General features: G+C 56.6%; 1 protein-coding gene across 3 annotated transcripts in view; it reads right to left on the minus strand.

The window, feature by feature from the left end:
* Nucleotides 1-3,927: 3,927 nt before the first annotated feature.
* The window catches only part of nfatc2ip (nuclear factor of activated T cells 2 interacting protein), a gene marked incomplete at its 5' end in the record, with an annotated part of 30,410 nt that continues 10,852 nt past the window's right edge, over nucleotides 3,928-23,485 (minus strand). Inside the window, 6 exon segments of one of the 3 annotated variants that reach the window (XM_069188367.1) lie at nucleotides 3,928-4,250; nucleotides 4,916-5,034; nucleotides 5,923-6,067; nucleotides 6,661-6,835; nucleotides 7,520-7,625; nucleotides 8,091-8,145. In XM_069188367.1, the coding sequence (XP_069044468.1) occupies nucleotides 4,089-4,250; nucleotides 4,916-5,034; nucleotides 5,923-6,067; nucleotides 6,661-6,835; nucleotides 7,520-7,625; nucleotides 8,091-8,145 (762 nt within the window). 3 annotated transcript variants of the gene reach the window in all.

Here is a 23,485-nt window from a genome sequence, read left to right on the forward strand (position 1 = left end):
CCGTGTGCGGGAGGAGGGTACCGCCCCTGATGGAGTAGAGGGGGAGAGGAGATTGTGTCTCCTGCTGTCACAGCGCCGTGTGCGGGAGGAGGGTACCGCCCCTGATGGAGTAGAGGGGGAGAGGAGATTGTGTCTCCTGCTGTCACAGCGCCGTGTGCGGGAGGAGGGTACCGCCCCTGATGGAGTAGAGGGGGAGAGGAGATTGTGTCTCCTGCTGTCACAGCGCCGTGTGCGGGAGGAGGGTACCGCCCCTGATGGAGTAGAGGGGGAGAGGAGATTGTGTCTCCTGCTGTCACAGCGCCGTGTGCGGGAGGAGGGTACCGCCCCTGATGGAGTAGAGGGGGAGAGGAGATTGTGTCTCCTGCTGTCACAGCGCCGTGTGCGGGAGGAGGGTACCGCCCCTGATGGAGTAGAGACTCAGAGGAGATTGTGTCTCCTGCTGTCACAGCGCCGTGTGCGGGAGGAGGGTACCGCCCCTGATGGAGTAGAGGGGGAGAGGAGATTGTGTCTCCTGCTGTCACAGCGCCGTGTGCGGGAGGAGGGTACCGCCCCTGGTGGAGTAGAGGGGGAGAGGAGATTGTGTCTCCTGCTGTCACAGCGCCGTGTGCGGGAGGAGGGTACCGCCCCTGATGGAGTAGAGGCGCAACAAAGATTGTGTCTCCTGCTGTCACAGCGCCGTGTGCGGGAGGAGGGTACCGCCCCTGATGGAGTAGAGACTCAGAGGAGATTGTGTCTCCTGCTGTCACAGCGCCGTGTGCGGGAGGAGGGTACCGCCCCTGATGGAGTAGAGACTCAGAGGAGATTGTGTCTCCTGCTGTCACAGCGCCGTGTGCGGGAGGAGGGTACCGCCCCTGATGGAGTAGAGACTCAGAGGAGATTGTGTCTCCCGCTGTCACAGCGCCGTGTGCGGGAGGAGGTTACCGCCCCTGATGGAGTAGAGACTCAGAGGAGATTGTGTCTCCTGCTGTCACAGCGCCGTGTGCGGGAGGAGGGTACCGCCCCTGATGGAGTAGAGGGGGAGAGGAGATTGTGTCTCCTGCTGTCACAGCGCCGTGTGCGGGAGGAGGGTACCGCCCCTGATGGAGTAGAGACTCAGAGGAGATTGTGTCTCCTGCTGTCACAGCGCCGTGTGCGGGAGGAGGGTACCGCCCCTGATGGAGTAGAGGGGGAGAGGAGATTGTGTCTCCTGCTGTCACAGCGCCGTGTGCGGGAGGAGGGTACCGCCCCTGATGGAGTAGAGACTCAGAGGAGATTGTGTCTCCTGCTGTCACAGCGCCGTGTGCGGGAGGAGGGTACCGCCCCTGATGGAGTAGAGACTCAGAGGAGATTGTGTCTCCTGCTGTCACAGCGCCGTGTGCGGGAGGAGGGTACCGCCCCTGATGGAGTAGAGGGGGAGAGGAGATTGTGTCTCCTGCTGTCACAGCGCCGTGTGCGGGAGGAGGGTACCGCCCCTGATGGAGTAGAGACTCAGAGGAGATTGTGTCTCCCGCTGTCACAGCGCCGTGTGCGGGAGGAGGTTACCGCCCCTGATGGAGTAGAGACTCAGAGGAGATTGTGTCTCCTGCTGTCACAGCGCCGTGTGCGGGAGGAGGGTACCGCCCCTGATGGAGTAGAGACTCAGAGGAGATTGTGTCTCCTGCTGTCACAGCGCCGTGTGCGGGAGGAGGGTACCGCCCCTGATGGAGTAGAGACTCAGAGGAGATTGTGTCTCCTGCTGTCACAGCGCCGTGTGCGGGAGGAGGGTACCGCCCCTGATGGAGTAGAGACTCAGAGGAGATTGTGTCTCCCGCTGTCACAGCGCCGTGTGCGGGAGGAGGGTACCGCCCCTGCTGGAGTAGAGGGGGAGAGGAGATTGTGTCTCCTGCTGTCACAGCGCCGTGTGCGGGAGGAGGGTACCGCCCCTGATGGAGTAGAGACTCAGAGGAGATTGTGTCTCCTGCTGTCACAGCGCCGTGTGCGGGAGGAGGTTACCGCCCCTGATGGAGTAGAGACTCAGAGGAGATTGTGTCTCCTGCTGTCACAGCGCCGTGTGCGGGAGGAGGGTACCGCCCCTGATGGAGTAGAGGGGGAGAGGAGATTGTGTCTCCTGCTGTCACAGCGCCGTGTGCGGGAGGAGGGTACCGCCCCTGATGGAGTAGAGACTCAGAGGAGATTGTGTCTCCTGCTGTCACAGCGCCGTGTGCGGGAGGAGGGTACCGCCCCTGATGGAGTAGAGACTCAGAGGAGATTGTGTCTCCTGCTGTCACAGCGCCGTGTGCGGGAGGAGGGTACCGCCCCTGATGGAGTAGAGACTCAGAGGAGATTGTGTCTCCCGCTGTCACAGCGCCGTGTGCGGGAGGAGGGTACCGCCCCTGCTGGAGTAGAGGGGGAGAGGAGATTGTGTCTCCTGCTGTCACAGCGCCGTGTGCGGGAGGAGGGTACCGCCCCTGATGGAGTAGAGACTCAGAGGAGATTGTGTCTCCTGCTGTCACAGCGCCGTGTGCGGGAGGAGGTTACCGCCCCTGATGGAGTAGAGACTCAGAGGAGATTGTGTCTCCTGCTGTCACAGCGCCGTGTGCGGGAGGAGGGTACCGCCCCTGATGGAGTAGAGGGGGAGAGGAGATTGTGTCTCCTGCTGTCACAGCGCCGTGTGCGGGAGGAGGGTACCGCCCCTGATGGAGTAGAGACTCAGAGGAGATTGTGTCTCCTGCTGTCACAGCGCCGTGTGCGGAGGAGGGTACCGCCCCTGATGGAGTAGAGACTCAGAGGAGATTGTGTCTCCCGCTGTCACAGCGCCATGTGCGGGAGGAGGGTACCGCCCCTGATGGAGTAGAGGGGGAGAGGAGATTGTGTCTCCTGCTTTCACGGCGCCGTGTGCGGGAGGAGGGTACCGCCCCTGCTGGAGTAGAGACTCAGAGGAGATTGTGTCTCCTGCTGTCACAGCGCCGTGTGCGGGAGGAGGGTACCGCCCCTGATGGAGTAGAGGGGGAGAGGAGATTGTGTCTCCTGCTGTCACGGCGCCGTGTGCGGGAGGAGGGTACCGCCCCTGATGGAGTAGAGGGGGAGAGGAGATTGTGTCTCCTGCTGTCACAGCGCCGTGTGCGGGAGGAGGGTACCGCCCTTGATGGAGTAGAGGGGGAGAGGAGATTGTGTCTCCCGCCGTCACCACCGAGCTCCCAGCCCCACACACAGTCCCCCAACCCCAGAGTCACTAATGAGCTCCTAACGAGCTCCCAGCCCTACACACAGACCCCCAACCCCAGAGTCACTAACGAGCTCCCAGCCCCACACACAGTCCCCCAACCCCAGAGTCACTAATGAGCTCCTAACGAGCTCCCAGCCCCACACACAGACCCCCAACCCCAGAGTCACTAACGAGCTCCTAACGAGCTCCCAGCCCCACACACAAACCCCCAACCCCAGAGTCACTAACGAGCTCCTAACGATCTCCCAGCCCCACACACAGTCCCCCAACTCCAGAGTCACTAACGAGCTCCCAGCCCCACACACAGACCCCCAACCCCAGAGTCACTAACGAGCTCCCAGCCCCACACACAGACCCCCAACCCCAGAGTCACTAACGAGCTCCTAACGATCTCCCAGCCCCACACACAGTCCCCCAACCCCAGAGTCACTAATGAGCTCCTAACGAGCTCCCAGCCCCACACACAGACCCCCAACCCCAGAGTCACTAACGAGCTCCCAGCCCCACACACAGACCCCCAAACCCAGAGTCACTAACGAGCTCCTAACGAGCTACCAGCCCCACACACAGACCCCCAACCCCAGAGTCACTAACGAGCTCCCAGCCCCACACACAAACCCCCAATCCCAGAGTCACTAACGAGCTCCTAACGAGCTCCCAGCCCCACACACAGACCCCCAACACCAGAGTCACTAACGAGCTCCTAACGAGCTCCCAGCCCCAGAGGGAATCAGACGACAGACTGCAGAATCTCGCACATCTTTATTTATTTCCTCAGACACAGGCCCCGCCCACTCCGCCCTGACCCCCCGGCGCCCCCTCACTCGGCGCAGGCCAGGCGGTGGTACTGCACCCCGCCCGCACCCCCAACGCCCCTCCGGCTGCCGAGCCCGCGGGGGCGTGCTCAGGTCCACACCTCGATGACATCACCATCCTCCATCTCCAGCTTGGACGGCGTGTCGCTGTCGCTGACCTTCGACCCGTCAAACAGGAAGCTGACTTTCTGACTTCCTGTCAGGGCCAGTTGAGCAACATACTTCCTGAGAACAGAACCCAGAGGAGCATCCTGGGAGAGAGAGAGAGAGGGGTTCATACAGACACACTGACTGGACACTCCAGTACATTAACACTGCACTGAGAGAGAGAGAGGGGTTAATACACACACACTGACTGGACACTCCAGTACATTAACACTGCACTGAGAGAGAGAGGGGTTCATACAGACATACTGACTGGACACTCCAGTACATTAACACTGCACTGAGAGAGAGAGGGGTTAATACACACACACTGACTGGACACTCCAGTACATTAACACTGCACTGAGAGAGAGAGGGGTTCATACAGACACACTGACTGGACACTCCAGTACATCAACACTGCACTGAGAGAGAGAGGGGTTAATACAGACACACTGACTGGACACTCCAGTACATTAACACTGCACTGAGAGAGAGAGGGGTTAATACACACACACTGACTGGACACTCCAGTACAGTAACACTGCACTGAGAGAGAGAGAGGGGTTAATACAGACACACTGACTGGACACTCCAGTACATTAACACTGCACTGAGAGAGAGAGGGGTTCATACAGACATACTGACTGGACACTCCAGTACATTAACACTGCACTGAGAGAGAGAGGGGTTAATACACACACACTGACTGGACACTCCAGTACATTAACACTGCACTGAGAGAGAGAGGGGTTCATACAGACACACAGACCCTGAGCACTCTGTAGTCCCGGGTTGAGTTCCTCTCTTTTCCCTGTAGTCTGACTGTGATGGTGTCGTCGGTCTCATCCAGCCACCTGTCCTGGTGCTGCTCATGGATCAGCACACAGTCTGCAGAGAGAGAGACAGGTACACAGTGAGAGGCAGGTATATAGAGACAGGAAGAGAGACAGACAGGCATGGAGAGACAGGCAGAGTGAGACAATAGCTCAGAAACAGGTAAGGAGAGACAGATGGGTGTCACAGAAAGATGAGACAGGAAGAGAGACAGACAGGTACAGAGACGGGTAGAGAAACAGACAGCAGCTCAGAAACAGGCAGGGAGAGACAGGCGGGCGTCACAGACGGCAGAGTGAGACAGGTACAGAGAGACACTCTCACCGATGATGTCGGTGATGCCCAGCCCCAGCTCAGAAACAGGCAGGGAGAGACAGACAGGTGTCACAGACAGCAGAGTGAGACAGGTACAGAGAGACACTCTCACCGATGATGTCGGTGATGCCCAGCCCCAGCTCAGAAACAGGCAGGGAGAGACAGACAGGTGTCACAGACAGCAGAGTGAGACAGGTACAGAGAGACACTCTCACCGATGATGTCGGTGATGCCCAGCCCCAGCTCAGAAACAGGCAGGGAGAGACAGACAGGTGTCACAGACAGCAGAGTGAGACAGGTACAGAGAGACACTCTCACCGATGATGTCGGTGATGCCCAGCCCCAGCTCAGAAACAGGCAGGGAGAGACAGACAGGTGTCACAGACAGCAGAGTGAGACAGGTACAGAGAGACACTCTCACCGATGATGTCGGTGATGCCCAGCCCCAGCTCAGAAACAGGCAGGGAGAGACAGACAGGCGTCACAGACAGCAGAGTGAGACAGGTACAGGGAGACACTCTCACCGATGATGTCGGTGATGCCCAGCCCCAGCTCAGAAACAGGCAGGGAGAGACAGACAGGTGTCACAGACAGCAGAGTGAGACAGGTACAGAGAGACACTCTCACCGATGATGTCGGTGATGCCCAGCCCCAGCTCAGAGGCAGAGCAGCCGACAGGAAGCTCACTCTCCTTCCGCAGAAGCAGGATGCGGGAGGGCGGGACCTGCAGTTTGACGGACAGCTGCTCGACAGCCTCACCTAGAGGAGACGTCTGGAAATGAGAACCACCTGGAGTCAGATTAACCCCTCTCTCTCTCTGTCTGTATTAAAACTGGAGTGATACTAATGTACTGGAGTGTCCAGTCAGTGTGTGTGTATTAACCCTTCTCTCTCAGTGCAGTGTTAATGTACTGGAGTGTCCAGTCAGTGTGTCTGTATTAACCCCTCTCTCTCTCAGTGCAGTGTTAATGTACTGGAGTGTCCAGTCAGTGTGTCTGTATTAACCCCTCTCTCTCTCTGTCTGTATTAAAACTGGAGTGATTGTAATGTCCATGTATGTGGTGTTAATGTACATGTAATGTGTTCATGTACTGGAGTGTCCAGTCAGTGTGTCTGTATTAACCCCTCTCTCTCTCAGTGCAGTGTTAATGTACTGGAGTGTCCAGTCAGTGTGTCTGTATTAACCCCTCTCTCTCTCAGTGCAGTGTTAATGTACTGGAGTGTCCAGTCAGTGTGTCTGTATGAACCCCTCTCTCTCAGTGCAGTGTTAATGTACTGGAGTGTCCAGTCAGTGTGTGTGTATTAACCCCTCTCTCTCAGTGCAGTGTTCATGTCCTGGAGTGTGTTGACCCCTCTCTCTCTCACCGACTGGACAGTGATCTTGTGGAGGTCACCCCGGCAGCGGAACTTCAGGACGATCTCTCGGGGCGACTCGGGCCGCAGTGGGGTGACCAGGATGACGTCGTCGTCTGGCTCGTCGGCGCCGCCCTGCAGGCGGCTGGGAGGAGGGCTGATGCTCCCGAGCTGCTTCTCCAGGTCCCTGGCGGACAGGGAGAGGGGGACAGATCCGGGTCTGAGCGCGGCGGACACCGGACACCGGTCAGCACGGCACAGAGCTGGGCTCAGGGAGAGGCAGACAGGCAGAGAGACGGAGGAGAGGGACAGACAGGCAGAGAGACGGAGGAGAGGGACAGACAGGCAGAGAGATAAAGGAGAGGGACAGATATAGAGAGACAGAGAGACAAAGGGGAGAGAGAAACAGGCAGTGAAGAAGAGAGACAGGCAGTATTCGGGCAGAAAGAGAGACAGGCAGACAAGTTAGAGGGAGAGACAGGCAGACGAAGAAGAGAGACAGGCGAGGTGAAGAGAGAGAGAGAGATAGAGAAGCAGACAGGCAGTAGTCAGGCAGAGAGAGAGAGACAGGCAGGCAGACAGGAGGAGCTCAGCTCAGCAGGAGGAGTCAGGCCCACCTGATCTTGCGATTGGTGCGTCTCTTCCTGGCCTGGGAGACGGCGGGAGTGGGGGGCGGAGAGGGAGAGGGGAGGGGGAGGGCGAGGGGGCGCATCTGAGAGAGAGAGAGAGAGACAGGGGGAGGTCAGACACCCTGGAACAGGGCCCCGGTCTCACGGAGGCAGGACCTTCTCCGACGCTGTCCAGCCCGAGCCAATCGGGAGCCTTCCCCGGGGCCAGTGGGCGCAATTGGCGGGGCGGAGCTGTCACTCACCGCTCCCCGCTTGGCTCCTCCTCCTCGGAGTCGGAGAGGGCGAAGCTGATTGGCTGCTCCTCCTGTGGGGGCGGAGCCGGCACTGGGGGGCGGCGGCTTTGTTCCTCTGCAGAGGGAGAAGAGGAACAGACAGCTCGATCAGAAACAGACAGACAGACAGACAGACAGACAGACAGACAGACAGACAGACAGACAGACAGACAGACAGACAGACAGACAGACAGACAGACAGACAGACAGACAGACAGACAGACAGACAGACGAGGAACAGAGAGCTCGATCAGAAACACCCGACAGACAGACAGGGAGACAGACAGAGGCATTGAGGCAGAGACAGACGGGCAGTCAGACACAGGCAGAGAGAGAGACAGACGGGCAGTCAGACATCGGCAGACACAAGCAGAGAGACAGAGAGACAGGACAGCAGCTCTTCTGCGGCTAAGACACAGACAGGCAGACAGGAAGAAACCACCTGTGCTGACCATGTGTGAAGACAGACAGGCAGTCAGGAAGGGAAAGGGGGAGAGACAGAGAGAGAGAGAAGGAGGGGTATCAGAGAGAGAGGAATTACCTGTGATGTCAGTGTGTTTGAAGCTGCTTGGTATTAACTGTAGACTGCTGCTCACCTGAAACACACACCATACAACACTGTGTACAACACGCTACACAACACACACTGCACCATGCACTGGACATGCTGTTAGTACTGGTTTATATAACACAGACTGTTACACACACCTCTGACAGTCTATAACACCCCCCATGTGACACACCTCTATAACACAGAGGACCGGAGCCCCAGTGTGACACACCTCTATAACACAGAGGACCGGAGCCCAGTGTGACACACCTCTATAACACAGAGGACCGGAGCCCCAGTGTGACAGAGCCTCTATAACACAGAGGACCGGAGCCCCAGTGTGACACACCTCTATAACACAGAGGACTGGAGCCCCAGTGTGACACACCTCTATAACACAGAGGACTGGAGCCCCAGTGTGACACACCTCTATAACACAGAGGACCGGAGCCCCAGTGTGACACACCTCTATAACACAGAGGACCGGAGCCCCAGTGTGACACACCTCTATAACACAGAGGACCGGAGCCCCAGTGTGACACACCTCTATAACACAGAGGACCGGAGCCCCAGTGTGACACACCTCTATAACACAGAGGACCGGAGCCCCAGTGTGACACACCTCTATAACACAGAGGACTGGAGCCCAGTGTGACACACCTCTATAACACAGAGGACTGGAGCCCAGTGTGACACACCTCTATAACACAGAGGACTGGAGCCCCAGTGTGACACACCTCTATAACACAGAGGACCGGAGCCCAGTGTGACAGAGCCTCTATAACACAGAGGACCGGAGCCCCAGTGTGACACACCTCTATAACACAGAGGACTGGAGCCCCAGTGTGACACACCTCTATAACACAGAGGACCGGAGCCCCAATGTGACAGAGCCTCTATAACACAGAGGACCGGAGCCCCAGTGTGACACACCTCTATAACACAGAGGACCGGAGCCCCAGTGTGACACACCTCTATAACACAGAGGACCGGAGCCCCAGTGTGACACACCTCTATAACACAGAGGACCGGAGCCCCAGTGTGACAGAGCCTCTATAACACAGAGGACCGGAGCCCCAGTGTGACACACCTCTATAACACAGAGGACCGGAGCCCCAGTGTGACACACCTCTATAACACAGAGGACCGGAGCCCCAGTGTGACACACCTCTATAACACAGAGGACCGGAGCCCCAGTGTGACACACCTCTATAACACAGAGGACCGGAGCCCCAGTGTGACACACCTCTATAACACAGAGGACCGGAGCCCCAGTGTGACACACCTCTATAACACAGAGGACCGGAGCCCAGTGTGACACACCTCTATAACACAGAGGACCGGAGCCCCAGTGTGACACACCTCTATAACACAGAGGACTGGAGCCCCAGTGTGACACACCTCTATAACACAGAGGACCGGAGCCCCAGTGTGACACACCTCTATAACACAGAGGACCGGAGCCCCAGTGTGACAGAGCCTCTATAACACAGAGGACCGGAGCCCAGTGTGACACACCTCTATAACACAGAGGACCGGAGCCCCAGTGTGACAGAGCCTCTATAACACAGAGGACTGGAGCCCAGTGTGACACACCTCTATAACACAGAGGACTGGAGCCCCAGTGTGACACACCTCTATAACACAGAGGACCGGAGCCCCAGTGTGACACACCTCTATAACACAGAGGACTGGAGCCCCAGTGTGACAGAGCCTCTATAACACAGAGGACTGGAGCCCAGTGTGACAGAGCCTCTATAACACAGAGGACTGGAGCCCAGTGTGACACACCTCTATAACACAGAGGACCGGAGCCCCAGTGTGACACACCTCTATAACACAGAGGACCGGAGCCCCAGTGTGACACACCTCTATAACACAGAGGACTGGAGCCCCAGTGTGACACACCTCTATAACACAGAGGACCGGAGCCCCAGTGTGACACACCTCTATAACACAGAGGACTGGAGCCCCAGTGTGACACACCTCTATAACACAGAGGACCGGAGCCCAGTGTGACACACCTCTATAACACAGAGGACCGGAGCCCCAGTGTGACACACCTCTATAACACAGAGGACCGGAGCCCCAGTGTGACACACCTCTATAACACAGAGGACTGGAGCCCCAGTGTGACACACCTCTATAACACAGAGGACTGGAGCCCCAGTGTGACACACCTCTATAACACAGAGGACTGGAGCCCCAGTGTGACAGAGCCTCTATAACACAGAGGACCGGAGCCCCAGTGTGACACACCTCTATAACACAGAGGACCGGAGCCCCAGTGTGACACACCTCTATAACACAGAGGACCGGAGCCCCAGTGTGACACACCTCTATAACACAGAGGACTGGAGCCCACTGTGACACACCTCTATAACACAGAGGACTGGAGCCCCAGTGTGTCACACCTCTATAACACAGAGGACCGGAGCCCCAGTGTGACAGAGCCTCTATAACACAGAGGACCGGAGCCCAGTGTGACACACCTCTATAACACAGAGGACTGGAGCCCCAGTGTGACACACCTCTATAACACAGAGGACTGGAGCCCCAGTGTGACACACCTCTATAACACAGAGGACTGGAGCCCCAGTGTGACACACCTCTATAACACAGAGGACCGGAGCCCCAGTGTGACACACCTCTATAACACAGAGGACTGGAGCCCCAGTGTGACACACCTCTATAACACAGAGGACCGGAGCCCCAGTGTGACACACCTCTATAACACAGAGGACCGGAGCCCAGTGTGACACACCTCTATAACACAGAGGACCGGAGCCCCAGTGTGACACACCTCTATAACACAGAGGACCGGAGCCCCAGTGTGACACACCTCTATAACACAGAGGACCGGAGCCCCAGTGTGACACACCTCTATAACACAGAGGACCGGAGCCCCAGTGTGACACACCTCTATAACACAGAGGACTGGAGCCCCAGTGTGACACACCTCTATAACACAGAGGACCGGAGCCCCAGTGTGACACACCTCTATAACACAGAGGACCGGAGCCCCAGTGTGACAGAGCCTCTATAACACAGAGGACCGGAGCCCCAGTGTGACACACCTCTATAACACAGAGGACTGGAGCCCCAGTGTGACACACCTCTATAACACAGAGGACCGGAGCCCCAGTGTGACAGAGCCTCTATAACACAGAGGACCGGAGCCCCAGTGTGACAGAGCCTCTATAACACAGAGGACCGGAGCCCAGTGTGACACACCTCTATAACACAGAGGACTGGAGCCCCAGTGTGTCAGAGCCTCTATAACACAGAGGACTGGAGCCCCAGTGTGACACACCTCTATAACACAGAGGACCGGAGCCCCAGTGTGACACACCTCTATAACACAGAGGACCGGAGCCCCAGTGTGACACACCTCTATAACACAGAGGACCGGAGCCCCAGTGTGACAGAGCCTCTATAACACAGAGGACTGGAGCCCCAGTGTGACACACCTCTATAACACAGAGGACCGGAGCCCCAGTGTGACACACCTCTATAACACAGAGGACCGGAGCCCCAGTGTGACAGAGCCTCTATAACACAGAGGACCGGAGCCCCAGTGTGACAGAGCCTCTATAACACAGAGGACCGGAGCCCAGTGTGACACACCTCTATAACACAGAGGACTGGAGCCCCAGTGTGTCAGAGCCTCTATAACACAGAGGACCGGAGCCCAGTGTGACACACCTCTATAACACAGAGGACTGGAGCCCCAGTGTGACACACCTCTATAACACAGAGGACCGGAGCCCCAGTGTGACACACCTCTATAACACAGAGGACCGGAGCCCCAGTGTGACAGAGCCTCTATAACACAGAGGACTGGAGCCCCAGTGTGACACACCTCTATAACACAGAGGACCGGAGCCCCAGTGTGACAGAGCCTCTATAACACAGAGGACTGGAGCCCCAGTGTGACACACCTCTATAACACAGAGGACTGGAGCCCCAGTGTGACACACCTCTATAACACAGAGGACCGGAGCCCCAGTGTGACACACCTCTATAACACAGAGGACCGGAGCCCAGTGTGACACACCTCTATAACACAGAGGACCGGAGCCCCAGTGTGACACACCTCTATAACACAGAGGACTGGAGCCCCAGTGTGACACACCTCTATAACACAGAGGACCGGAGCCCAGTGTGACACACCTCTATAACACAGAGGACCGGAGCCCAGTGTGACAGAGCCTCTATAACACAGAGGACCGGAGCCCCAGTGTGACAGAGCCTCTATAACACAGAGGACTGGAGCCCCAGTGTGACACACCTCTATAACACAGAGGACTGGAGCCCCAGTGTGACACACCTCTATAACACAGAGGACCGGAGCCCAGTGTGACACACCTCTATAACACAGAGGACTGGAGCCCCAGTGTGACAGAGCCTCTATAACACAGAGGACTGGAGCCCCAGTGTGACAGAGCCTCTATAACACAGAGGACTGGAGCCCCAGTGTGACACACCTCTATAACACAGAGGACCGGAGCCCAGTGTGACACACCTCTATAACACAGAGGACCGGAGCCCCAGTGTGACAGAGCCTCTATAACACAGAGGACCGGAGCCCCAGTGTGACACACCTCTATAACACAGAGGACCGGAGCCCCAGTGTGACAGAGCCTCTATAACACAGAGGACTGGAGCCCCAGTGTGACACACCTCTATAACACAGAGGACCGGAGCCCCAGTGTGACACACCTCTATAACACAGAGGACCGGAGCCCCAGTGTGACACACCTCTATAACACAGAGGACCGGAGCCCCAGTGTGACACACCTCTATAACACAGAGGACTGGAGCCCCAGTGTGACACACCTCTATAACACAGAGGACTGGAGCCCCAGTGTGACACACCTCTATAACACAGAGGACCGGAGCCCCAGTGTGACAGAGCCTCTATAACACAGAGGACCGGAGCCCCAGTGTGACACACCTCTATAACACAGAGGACCGGAGCCCCAGTGTGACAGAGCCTCTATAACACAGAGGACCGGAGCCCCAGTGTGACAGAGCCTCTATAACACAGAGGACCGGAGCCCCAGTGTGACAGAGCCTCTATAACACAGAGGACCGGAGCCCAGTGTGACACACCTCTATAACACAGAGGACCGGAGCCCCAGTGTGACAGAGCCTCTATAACACAGAGGACTGGAGCCCCAGTGTGACACACCTCTATAACACAGAGGACTGGAGCCCCAGTGTGACACACCTCTATAACACAGAGGACCGGAGCCCCAGTGTGACACACCTCTATAACACAGAGGACCGGAGCCCCAGTGTGACAGAGCCTCTATAACACAGAGGACCGGAGCCCCAGTGTGACACACCTCTATAACACAGAGGACCGGAGCCCCAGTGTGACACACCTCTATAACACAGAGGACCGGAGCCCAGTGTGACACACCTCTATAACACAGAGGACTGGAGCCCCAGTGTGACAGAGCCTCTATAACACAGAGGACTGGAGCCCCAGTGTGACACACCTCTATAACACAGAGGACTGGAGCCCCAGTGTGACACACCTCTATAACACAGAGGACTGGAGCCCCAGTGTGACACACCTCTATAACACAGAGGACCGGAGCCCAGTGTGACAGAGCCTCTATAACACAGAGGACCGGAGCCCAGTGTGACACACCTCTATAACACAGAGGACTGGAGCCCCAGTGTGACAGAGCCTCTATAACACAGAGGACCGGAGCCCCAGTGTGACAGAGCCTCTATAACACAGAGGACCGGAGCCCCAGTGTGACAGAGCCTCTATAACACAGAGGACCGGAGCCCCAGTGTGACACACCTCTATAACACAGAGGACTGGAGCCCCAGTGTGACACACCTCTATAACACAGAGGACCGGAGCCCCAGTGTGACACACCTCTATAACACAGAGGACCGGAGCCCAGTGTGACACACCTCTATAACACAGAGGACCGGAGCCCCAGTGTGACAGAGCCTCTATAACACAGAGGACCGGAGCCCCAGTGTGACACACCTCTATAACACAGAGGACCGGAGCCCCAGTGTGACAGAGCCTCTATAACACAGAGGACCGGAGCCCCAGTGTGACACACCTCTATAACACAGAGGACCGGAGCCCCAGTGTGACACACCTCTATAACACAGAGGACCGGAGCCCCAGTGTGACACACCTCTATAACACAGAGGACTGGAGCCCCAGTGTGACAGAGCCTCTATAACACAGAGGACTGGAGCCCCAGTGTGACACACCTCTATAACACAGAGGACCGGAGCCCCAGTGTGACACACCTCTATAACACAGAGGACTGGAGCCCCAGTGTGACAGAGCCTCTATAACACAGAGGACCGGAGCCCCAGTGTGACAGAGCCTCTATAACACAGAGGACCGGAGCCCCAGTGTGACACACCTCTATAACACAGAGGACCGGAGCCCCAGTGTGACACACCTCTATAACACAGAGGACCGGAGCCCCAGTGTGACAGAGCCTCTATAACACAGAGGACCGGAGCCCCAGTGTGACACACCTCTATAACACAGAGGACTGGAGCCCCAGTGTGACACACCTCTATAACACAGAGGACCGGAGCCCCAGTGTGACACACCTCTATAACACAGAGGACCGGAGCCCCAGTGTGACACACCTCTATAACACAGAGGACCGGAGCCCCAGTGTGACACACCTCTATAACACAGAGGACCGGAGCCCCAGTGTGACAGAGCCTCTATAACACAGAGGACCGGAGCCCCAGTGTGACAGAGCCTCTATAACACAGAGGACTGGAGCCCCAGTGTGACACACCTCTATAACACAGAGGACCGGAGCCCCAGTGTGACACACCTCTATAACACAGAGGACCGGAGCCCCAGTGTGACACACCTCTATAACACAGAGGACCGGAGCCCCAGTGTGACAGAGCCTCTATAACACAGAGGACCGGAGCCCAGTGTGACACACCTCTATAACACAGAGGACTGGAGCCCCAGTGTGACACACCTCTATAACACAGAGGACCGGAGCCCCAGTGTGACAGAGCCTCTATAACACAGAGGACCGGAGCCCCAGTGTGACACACCTCTATAACACAGAGGACCGGAGCCCCAGTGTGACACACCTCTATAACACAGAGGACTGGAGCCCCAGTGTGACACACCTCTATAACACAGAGGACCGGAGCCCCAGTGTGACAGAGCCTCTATAACACAGAGGACTGGAGCCCCAGTGTGACACACCTCTATAACACAGAGGACCGGAGCCCAGTGTGACACACCTCTATAACACAGAGGACCGGAGCCCAGTGTGACACACCTCTATAACACAGAGGACCGGAGCCCCAGTGTGACAGAGCCTCTATAACACAGAGGACTGGAGCCCCAGTGTGACACACCTCTATAACACAGAGGACTGGAGCCCCAGTGTGACAGAGCCTCTATAACACAGAGGACCGGAGCCCCAGTGTGACACACCTCTATAACACAGAGGACCGGAGCCCCAGTGTGACACACCTCTATAACACAGAGGACCGGAGCCCCAGTGTGACACACCTCTATAACACAGAGGACTGGAGCCCCAGTGTGACACACCTCTATAACACAGAGGACCGGAGCCCCAGTGTGACACACCTCTATAACACAGAGGACTGGAGCCCCAGTGTGACACACCTCTATAACACAGAGGACCGGAGCCCCAGTGTGACAGAGCCTCTATAACACAGAGGACCGGAGCCCCAGTGTGACAGAGCCTCTATAACACAGAGGACCGGAGCCCCAGTGTGACACACCTCTATAACACAGAGGACTGGAGCCCCAGTGTGACAGAGCCTCTATAACACAGAGGACCGGAGCCCCAGTGTGACACACCTCTATAACACAGAGGACCGGAGCCCCAGTGTGACAGAGCCTCTATAACACAGAGGACTGGAGCCCCAGTGTGACACACCTCTATAACACAGAGGACTGGAGCCCAGTGTGACACACCTCTATAACACAGAGGACCGGAGCCCCAGTGTGACACACCTCTATAACACAGAGGACCGGAGCCCCAGTGTGACAGACCTCTATAACACAGAGGACCGGAGCCCCAGTGTGACACACCTCTATAACACAGAGGACTGGAGCCCCAGTGTGACACACCTCTATAACACAGAGGACCGGAGCCCCAGTGTGACACACCTCTATAACACAGAGGACTGGAGCCCCAGTGTGACACACCTCTATAACACAGAGGACTGGAGCCCCAGTGTGACACACCTCTATAACACAGAGGACTGGAGCCCCAGTGTGACACACCTCTATAACACAGAGGACCGGAGCCCCAGTGTGACAGAGCCTCTATAACACAGAGGACTGGAGCCCCAGTGTGACACACCTCTATAACACAGAGGACCGGAGCCCCAGTGTGACACACCTCTATAACACAGAGGACCGGAGCCCCAGTGTGACACACCTCTATAACACAGAGGACTGGAGCCCCAGTGTGACACACCTCTATAACACAGAGGACCGGAGCCCCAGTGTGACACACCTCTATAACACAGAGGACCGGAGCCACTGTGACACACCTCTATAACACAGAGGACCGGAGCCCCAGTGTGACACACCTCTATAACACAGAGGACCGGAGCCCAGTGTGACAGAGCCTCTATAACACAGAGGACCGGAGCCCCAGTGTGACAGAGCCTCTATAACACAGAGGACCGGAGCCCCAGTGTGACACACCTCTATAACACAGAGGACCGGAGCCCCAGTGTGACACACCTCTATAACACAGAGGACCGGAGCCCCAGTGTGACACACCTCTATAACACAGAGGACTGGAGCCCAGTGTGACAGAGCCTCTATAACACAGAGGACTGGAGCCCAGTGTGACACACCTCTATAACACAGAGGACTGGAGCCCCAGTGTGACACACCTCTATAACACAGAGGACCGGAGCCCCAGTGTGACAGAGCCTCTATAACACAGAGGACCGGAGCCCCAGTGTGACACACCTCTATAACACAGAGGACCGGAGCCCCAGTGTGACACACCTCTATAACACAGAGGACTGGAGCCCCAGTGTGACACACCTCTATAACACAGAGGACCGGAGCCCCAGTGTGACACACCTCTATAACACAGAGGACCGGAGCCCCAGTGTGACACACCTCTATAACACAGAGGACTGGAGCCCCAGTGTGACACACCTCTATAACACAGAGGACCGGAGCCCCAGTGTGACACACCTCTATAACACAGAGGACCGGAGCCCCAGTGTGACACACCTCTATAACACAGAGGACTGGAGCCCCAGTGTGACACACCTCTATAACACAGAGGACTGGAGCCCCAGTGTGACACACCTCTATAACACAGAGGACCGGAGCCCCAGTGTGACAGAGCCTCTATAACACAGAGGACTGGAGCCCAGTGTGACACACCTCTATAACACAGAGGACCGGAGCCCCAGTGTGACAGAGCCTCTATAACACAGAGGACCGGAGCCCCAGTGTGACACACCTCTATAACACAGAGGACCGGAGCCCCAGTGTGACACACCTCTATAACACAGAGGACCGGAGCCCCAGTGTGACAGACCTCTATAACACAGAGGACCGGAGCCCCAGTGTGACACACCTCTATAACACAGAGGACTGGAGCCCCAGTGTGACACACCTCTATAACACAGAGGACCGGAGCCCAGTGTGACACACCTCTATAACACAGAGGACCGGAGCCCCAGTGTGACACACCTCTATAACACAGAGGACTGGAGCCCCAGTGTGACACACCTCTATAACACAGAGGACCGGAGCCCCAGTGTGACACACCTCTATAACACAGAGGACCGGAGCCCCAGTGTGACACACCTCTATAACACAGAGGACCGGAGCCCCAGTGTGACACACCTCTATAACACAGAGGACCGGAGCCCCAGTGTGACAGAGCCTCTATAACACAGAGGACCGGAGCCCAGTGTGACACACCTCTATAACACAGAGGACCGGAGCCCCAGTGTGACAGAGCCTCTATAACACAGAGGACTGGAGCCCCAGTGTGACACACCTCTATAACACAGAGGACCGGAGCCCCAGTGTGACACACCTCTATAACACAGAGGACCGGAGCCCCAGTGTGACAGAGCACTCTATAACACAGAGGACCGGAGCCCCAGTGTGACACACCTCTATAACACAGAGGACTGGAGCCCCAGTGTGACACACCTCTATAACACAGAGGACCGGAGCCCCAGTGTGACACACCTCTATAACACAGAGGACCGGAGCCCCAGTGTGACACACCTCTATAACACAGAGGACCGGAGCCCCAGTGTGACACACCTCTATAACACAGAGGACTGGAGCCCAGTGTGACAGAGCCTCTATAACACAGAGGACCGGAGCCCCAGTGTGACACACCTCTATAACACAGAGGACCGGAGCCCCAGTGTGACACACCTCTATAACACAGAGGACCGGAGCCCAGTGTGACAGAGCCTCTATAACACAGAGGACTGGAGCCCAGTGTGACAGAGCCTCTATAACACAGAGGACCGGAGCCCCAGTGTGACACACCTCTATAACACAGAGGACTGGAGCCCCAGTGTGACACACCTCTATAACACAGAGGACCGGAGCCCCAGTGTGACACACCTCTATAACACAGAGGACCGGAGCCCCAGTGTGACACACCTCTATAACACAGAGGACCGGAGCCCCAGTGTGACACACCTCTATAACACAGAGGACCGGAGCCCCAGTGTGACACACCTCTATAACACAGAGGACTGGAGCCCAGTGTGACACACCTCTATAACACAGAGGACTGGAGCCCCAGTGTGACACACCTCTATAACACAGAGGACCGGAGCCCCAGTGTGACACACCTCTATAACACAGAGGACTGGAGCCCCAGTGTGACAGAGCCTCTATAACACAGAGGACCGGAGCCCCAGTGTGACACACCTCTATAACACAGAGGACCGGAGCCCCAGTGTGACACACCTCTATAACACAGAGGACCGGAGCCCCAGTGTGACAGAGCCTCTATAACACAGAGGACCGGAGCCCAGTGTGACAGAGCCTCTATAACACAGAGGACTGGAGCCCCAGTGTGACACACCTCTATAACACAGAGGACCGGAGCCCCAGTGTGACACACCTCTATAACACAGAGGACTGGAGCCCCAGTGTGACAGAGCCTCTATAACACAGAGGACCGGAGCCCCAGTGTGACACACCTCTATAACACAGAGGACCGGAGCCCCAGTGTGACAGAGCCTCTATAACACAGAGGACTGGAGCCCCAGTGTGACAGAGCCTCTATAACACAGAGGACCGGAGCCCCAGTGTGACAGAGCCTCTATAACACAGAGGACTGGAGCCCCAGTGTGACAGAGCCTCTATAACACAGAGGACCGGAGCCCCAGTGTGACACACCTCTATAACACAGAGGACCGGAGCCCCAGTGTGACAGAGCCTCTATAACACAGAGGACTGGAGCCCCAGTGTGACACACCTCTATAACACAGAGGACCGGAGCCCCAGTGTGACAGACCTCTATAACACAGAGGACCGGAGCCCCAGTGTGACAGAGCCTCTATAACACAGAGGACCGGAGCCCCAGTGTGACACACCTCTATAACACAGAGGACTGGAGCCCCAGTGTGACACACCTCTATAACACAGAGGACCGGAGCCCCAGTGTGACACACCTCTATAACACAGAGGACCGGAGCCCCAGTGTGACACACCTCTATAACACAGAGGACCGGAGCCCCAGTGTGACACACCTCTATAACACAGAGGACTGGAGCCCCAGTGTGACACACCTCTATAACACAGAGGACCGGAGCCCCAGTGTGACACACCTCTATAACACAGAGGACCGGAGCCCCAGTGTGACACACCTCTATAACACAGAGGACCGGAGCCCCAGTGTGACACACCTCTATAACACAGAGGACTGGAGCCCCAGTGTGACACACCTCTATAACACAGAGGACCGGAGCCCCAGTGTGACACACCTCTATAACACAGAGGACCGGAGCCCCAGTGTGACAGAGCCTCTATAACACAGAGGACCGGAGCCCCAGTGTGACACACCTCTATAACACAGAGGACCGGAGCCCCAGTGTGACACACCTCTATAACACAGAGGACTGGAGCCCCAGTGTGACACACCTCTATAACACAGAGGACTGGAGCCCCAGTGTGACACACCTCTATAACACAGAGGACCGGAGCCCAGTGTGACACACCTCTATAACACAGAGGACTGGAGCCCCAGTGTGACACACCTCTATAACACAGAGGACCGGAGCCCAGTGTGACACACCTCTATAACACAGAGGACCGGAGCCCCAGTGTGACACACCTCTATAACACAGAGGACCGGAGCCCCAGTGTGACACACCTCTATAACACAGAGGACTGGAGCCCCAGTGTGACACACCTCTATAACACAGAGGACCGGAGCCCCAGTGTGACACACCTCTATAACACAGAGGACCGGAGCCCCAGTGTGACAGAGCCTCTATAACACAGAGGACCGGAGCCCCAGTGTGACACACCTCTATAACACAGAGGACCGGAGCCCCAGTGTGACACACCTCTATAACACAGAGGACCGGAGCCCCAGTGTGACAGAGCCTCTATAACACAGAGGACCGGAGCCCCAGTGTGACACACCTCTATAACACAGAGGACTGGAGCCCCAGTGTGACAGACCTCTATAACACAGAGGACTGGAGCCCCAGTGTGACAGCAGCCTCTATAACACAGAGGACCGGAGCCCAGTGTGACAGACCTCTATAACACAGAGGACCGGAGCCCCAGTGTGACAGGAGCCTCTATAACACAGAGGACTGGAGCCCCAGTGTGACACACCTCTATAACACAGAGACACTGGAGCCCCAAGTGTGAACCTCTATAACACAGAGGACCGGAGCCCCAGTGTGACACACCTCTATAACACAGAGGACTGGAGCCCCAGTGTGACACACCTCTATAACACAGAGGACCGGAGCCCCAGTGTGACACAGCCTCCTATAACACAGAGGACCGGAGCCCAGTGTGACACAGCCTCTATAACACAGAGACTGGAGCCCCAGTGTGACACCCTCTATAACACAGAGGACCGGAGCCCCAGGTGTGACACACCTCTATAACACAGAGGACTGGAGCCCCACTGTGACACACCTCTATAACACAGAGGACCGGAGCCCCAGTGTGACAGAGCCTCTATAACACAGAGGACCGGAGCCCCAGTGTGACACACCTCTATAACACAGAGGACTGAGCCCCAGTGTGACAGAGCCTCTATAACACAGAGGACCGGAGCCCCAGTGTGACAGAGCCTCTATAACACAGAGGACCGGAGCCCAGTGTGACACACCTCTATAACACAGAGGACCGGAGCCCCAGTGTGACAGAGCCTCTATAACACAGAGGACTGGAGCCCCAGTGTGACACACCTCTATAACACAGAGACCGGAGCCCAGTGTGACACACCTCTATAACACAGAGGACCGGAGCCCCAGTGTGACAGAGCCTCTATAACACAGAGGACCGGAGCCCCAGTGTGACACACCTCTATAACACAGAGGACCGGAGCCCCAGTGTGACACACCTCTATAACACAGAGGACTGGAGCCCCAGTGTGACAGAGCCTCTATAACACAGAGGACTGGAGCCCAGTGTGACACACCTCTATAACACAGAGGACCGGAGCCCAGTGTGACACACCTCTATAACACAGAGGACCGGAGCCCCAGTGTGACACACCTCTATAACACAGAGGACCGGAGCCCAGTGTGACACACCTCTATAACACAGAGGACTGGAGCCCCAGTGTGACACACCTCTATAACACAGAGGACCGGAGCCCAGTGTGACACACCTCTATAACACAGAGGACTGGAGCCCCAGTGTGACACACCTCTATAACACAGAGGACCGGAGCCCCAGTGTGACACACCTCTATAACACAGAGGACCGGAGCCCCAGTGTGACACACCTCTATAACACAGAGGACCGGAGCCCCAGTGTGACACACCTCTATAACACAGAGGACTGGAGCCCAGTGTGACACACCTCTATAACACAGAGGACCGGAGCCCCAGTGTGACAGAGCCTCTATAACACAGAGGACTGGAGCCCCAGTGTGACACACCTCTATAACACAGAGGACTGGAGCCCCAGTGTGACAGAGCCTCTATAACACAGAGGACCGGAGCCCCAGTGTGACACACCTCTATAACACAGAGGACCGGAGCCCAGTGTGACACACCTCTATAACACAGAGGACTGGAGCCCCAGTGTGACACACCTCTATAACACAGAGGACCGGAGCCCAGTGTGACAGAGCCTCTATAACACAGAGGACTGGAGCCCCAGTGTGACACACCTCTATAACACAGAGGACCGGAGCCCCAGTGTGACACACCTCTATAACACAGAGGACCGGAGCCCCAGTGTGACACACCTCTATAACACAGAGGACCGGAGCCCCAGTGTGACAGAGCCTCTATAACACAGAGGACCGGAGCCCAGTGTGACACACCTCTATAACACAGAGGACCGGAGCCCCAGTGTGACACACCTCTATAACACAGAGGACTGGAGCCCCAGTGTGACACACCTCTATAACACAGAGGACCGGAGCCCAGTGTGACAGAGCCTCTATAACACAGAGGACTGGAGCCCCAGTGTGACAGAGCCTCTATAACACAGAGGACTGGAGCCCAGTGTGACACACCTCTATAACACAGAGGACTGGAGCCCCAGTGTGACACACCTCTATAACACAGAGGACCGGAGCCCCAGTGTGACACACCTCTATAACACAGAGGACCGGAGCCCCAGTGTGACACACCTCTATAACACAGAGGACCGGAGCCCAGTGTGACAGAGCCTCTATAACACAGAGGACTGGAGCCCCAGTGTGACACACCTCTATAACACAGAGGACTGGAGCCCCAGTGTGACAGAGCCTCTATAACACAGAGGACCGGAGCCCCAGTGTGACACACCTCTATAACACAGAGGACTGGAGCCCCAGTGTGACACACCTCTATAACACAGAGGACCGGAGCCCCAGTGTGACACACCTCTATAACACAGAGGACTGGAGCCCCAGTGTGACAGAGCCTCTATAACACAGAGGACCGGAGCCCCAGTGTGACACACCTCTATAACACAGAGGACCGGAGCCCCAGTGTGACACACCTCTATAACACAGAGGACTGGAGCCCCAGTGTGACAGAGCCTCTATAACACAGAGGACCGGAGCCCCAGTGTGACACACCTCTATAACACAGAGGACTGGAGCCCCAGTGTGACACACCTCTATAACACAGAGGACCGGAGCCCCAGTGTGACACACCTCTATAACACAGAGGACTGG

The sequence above is a fragment of the Lepisosteus oculatus genome, chromosome 4, assembly GCF_040954835.1.
Source record: "Lepisosteus oculatus isolate fLepOcu1 chromosome 4, fLepOcu1.hap2, whole genome shotgun sequence".
NCBI classification, from domain to species: domain Eukaryota; kingdom Metazoa; phylum Chordata; class Actinopteri; order Semionotiformes; family Lepisosteidae; genus Lepisosteus; species Lepisosteus oculatus.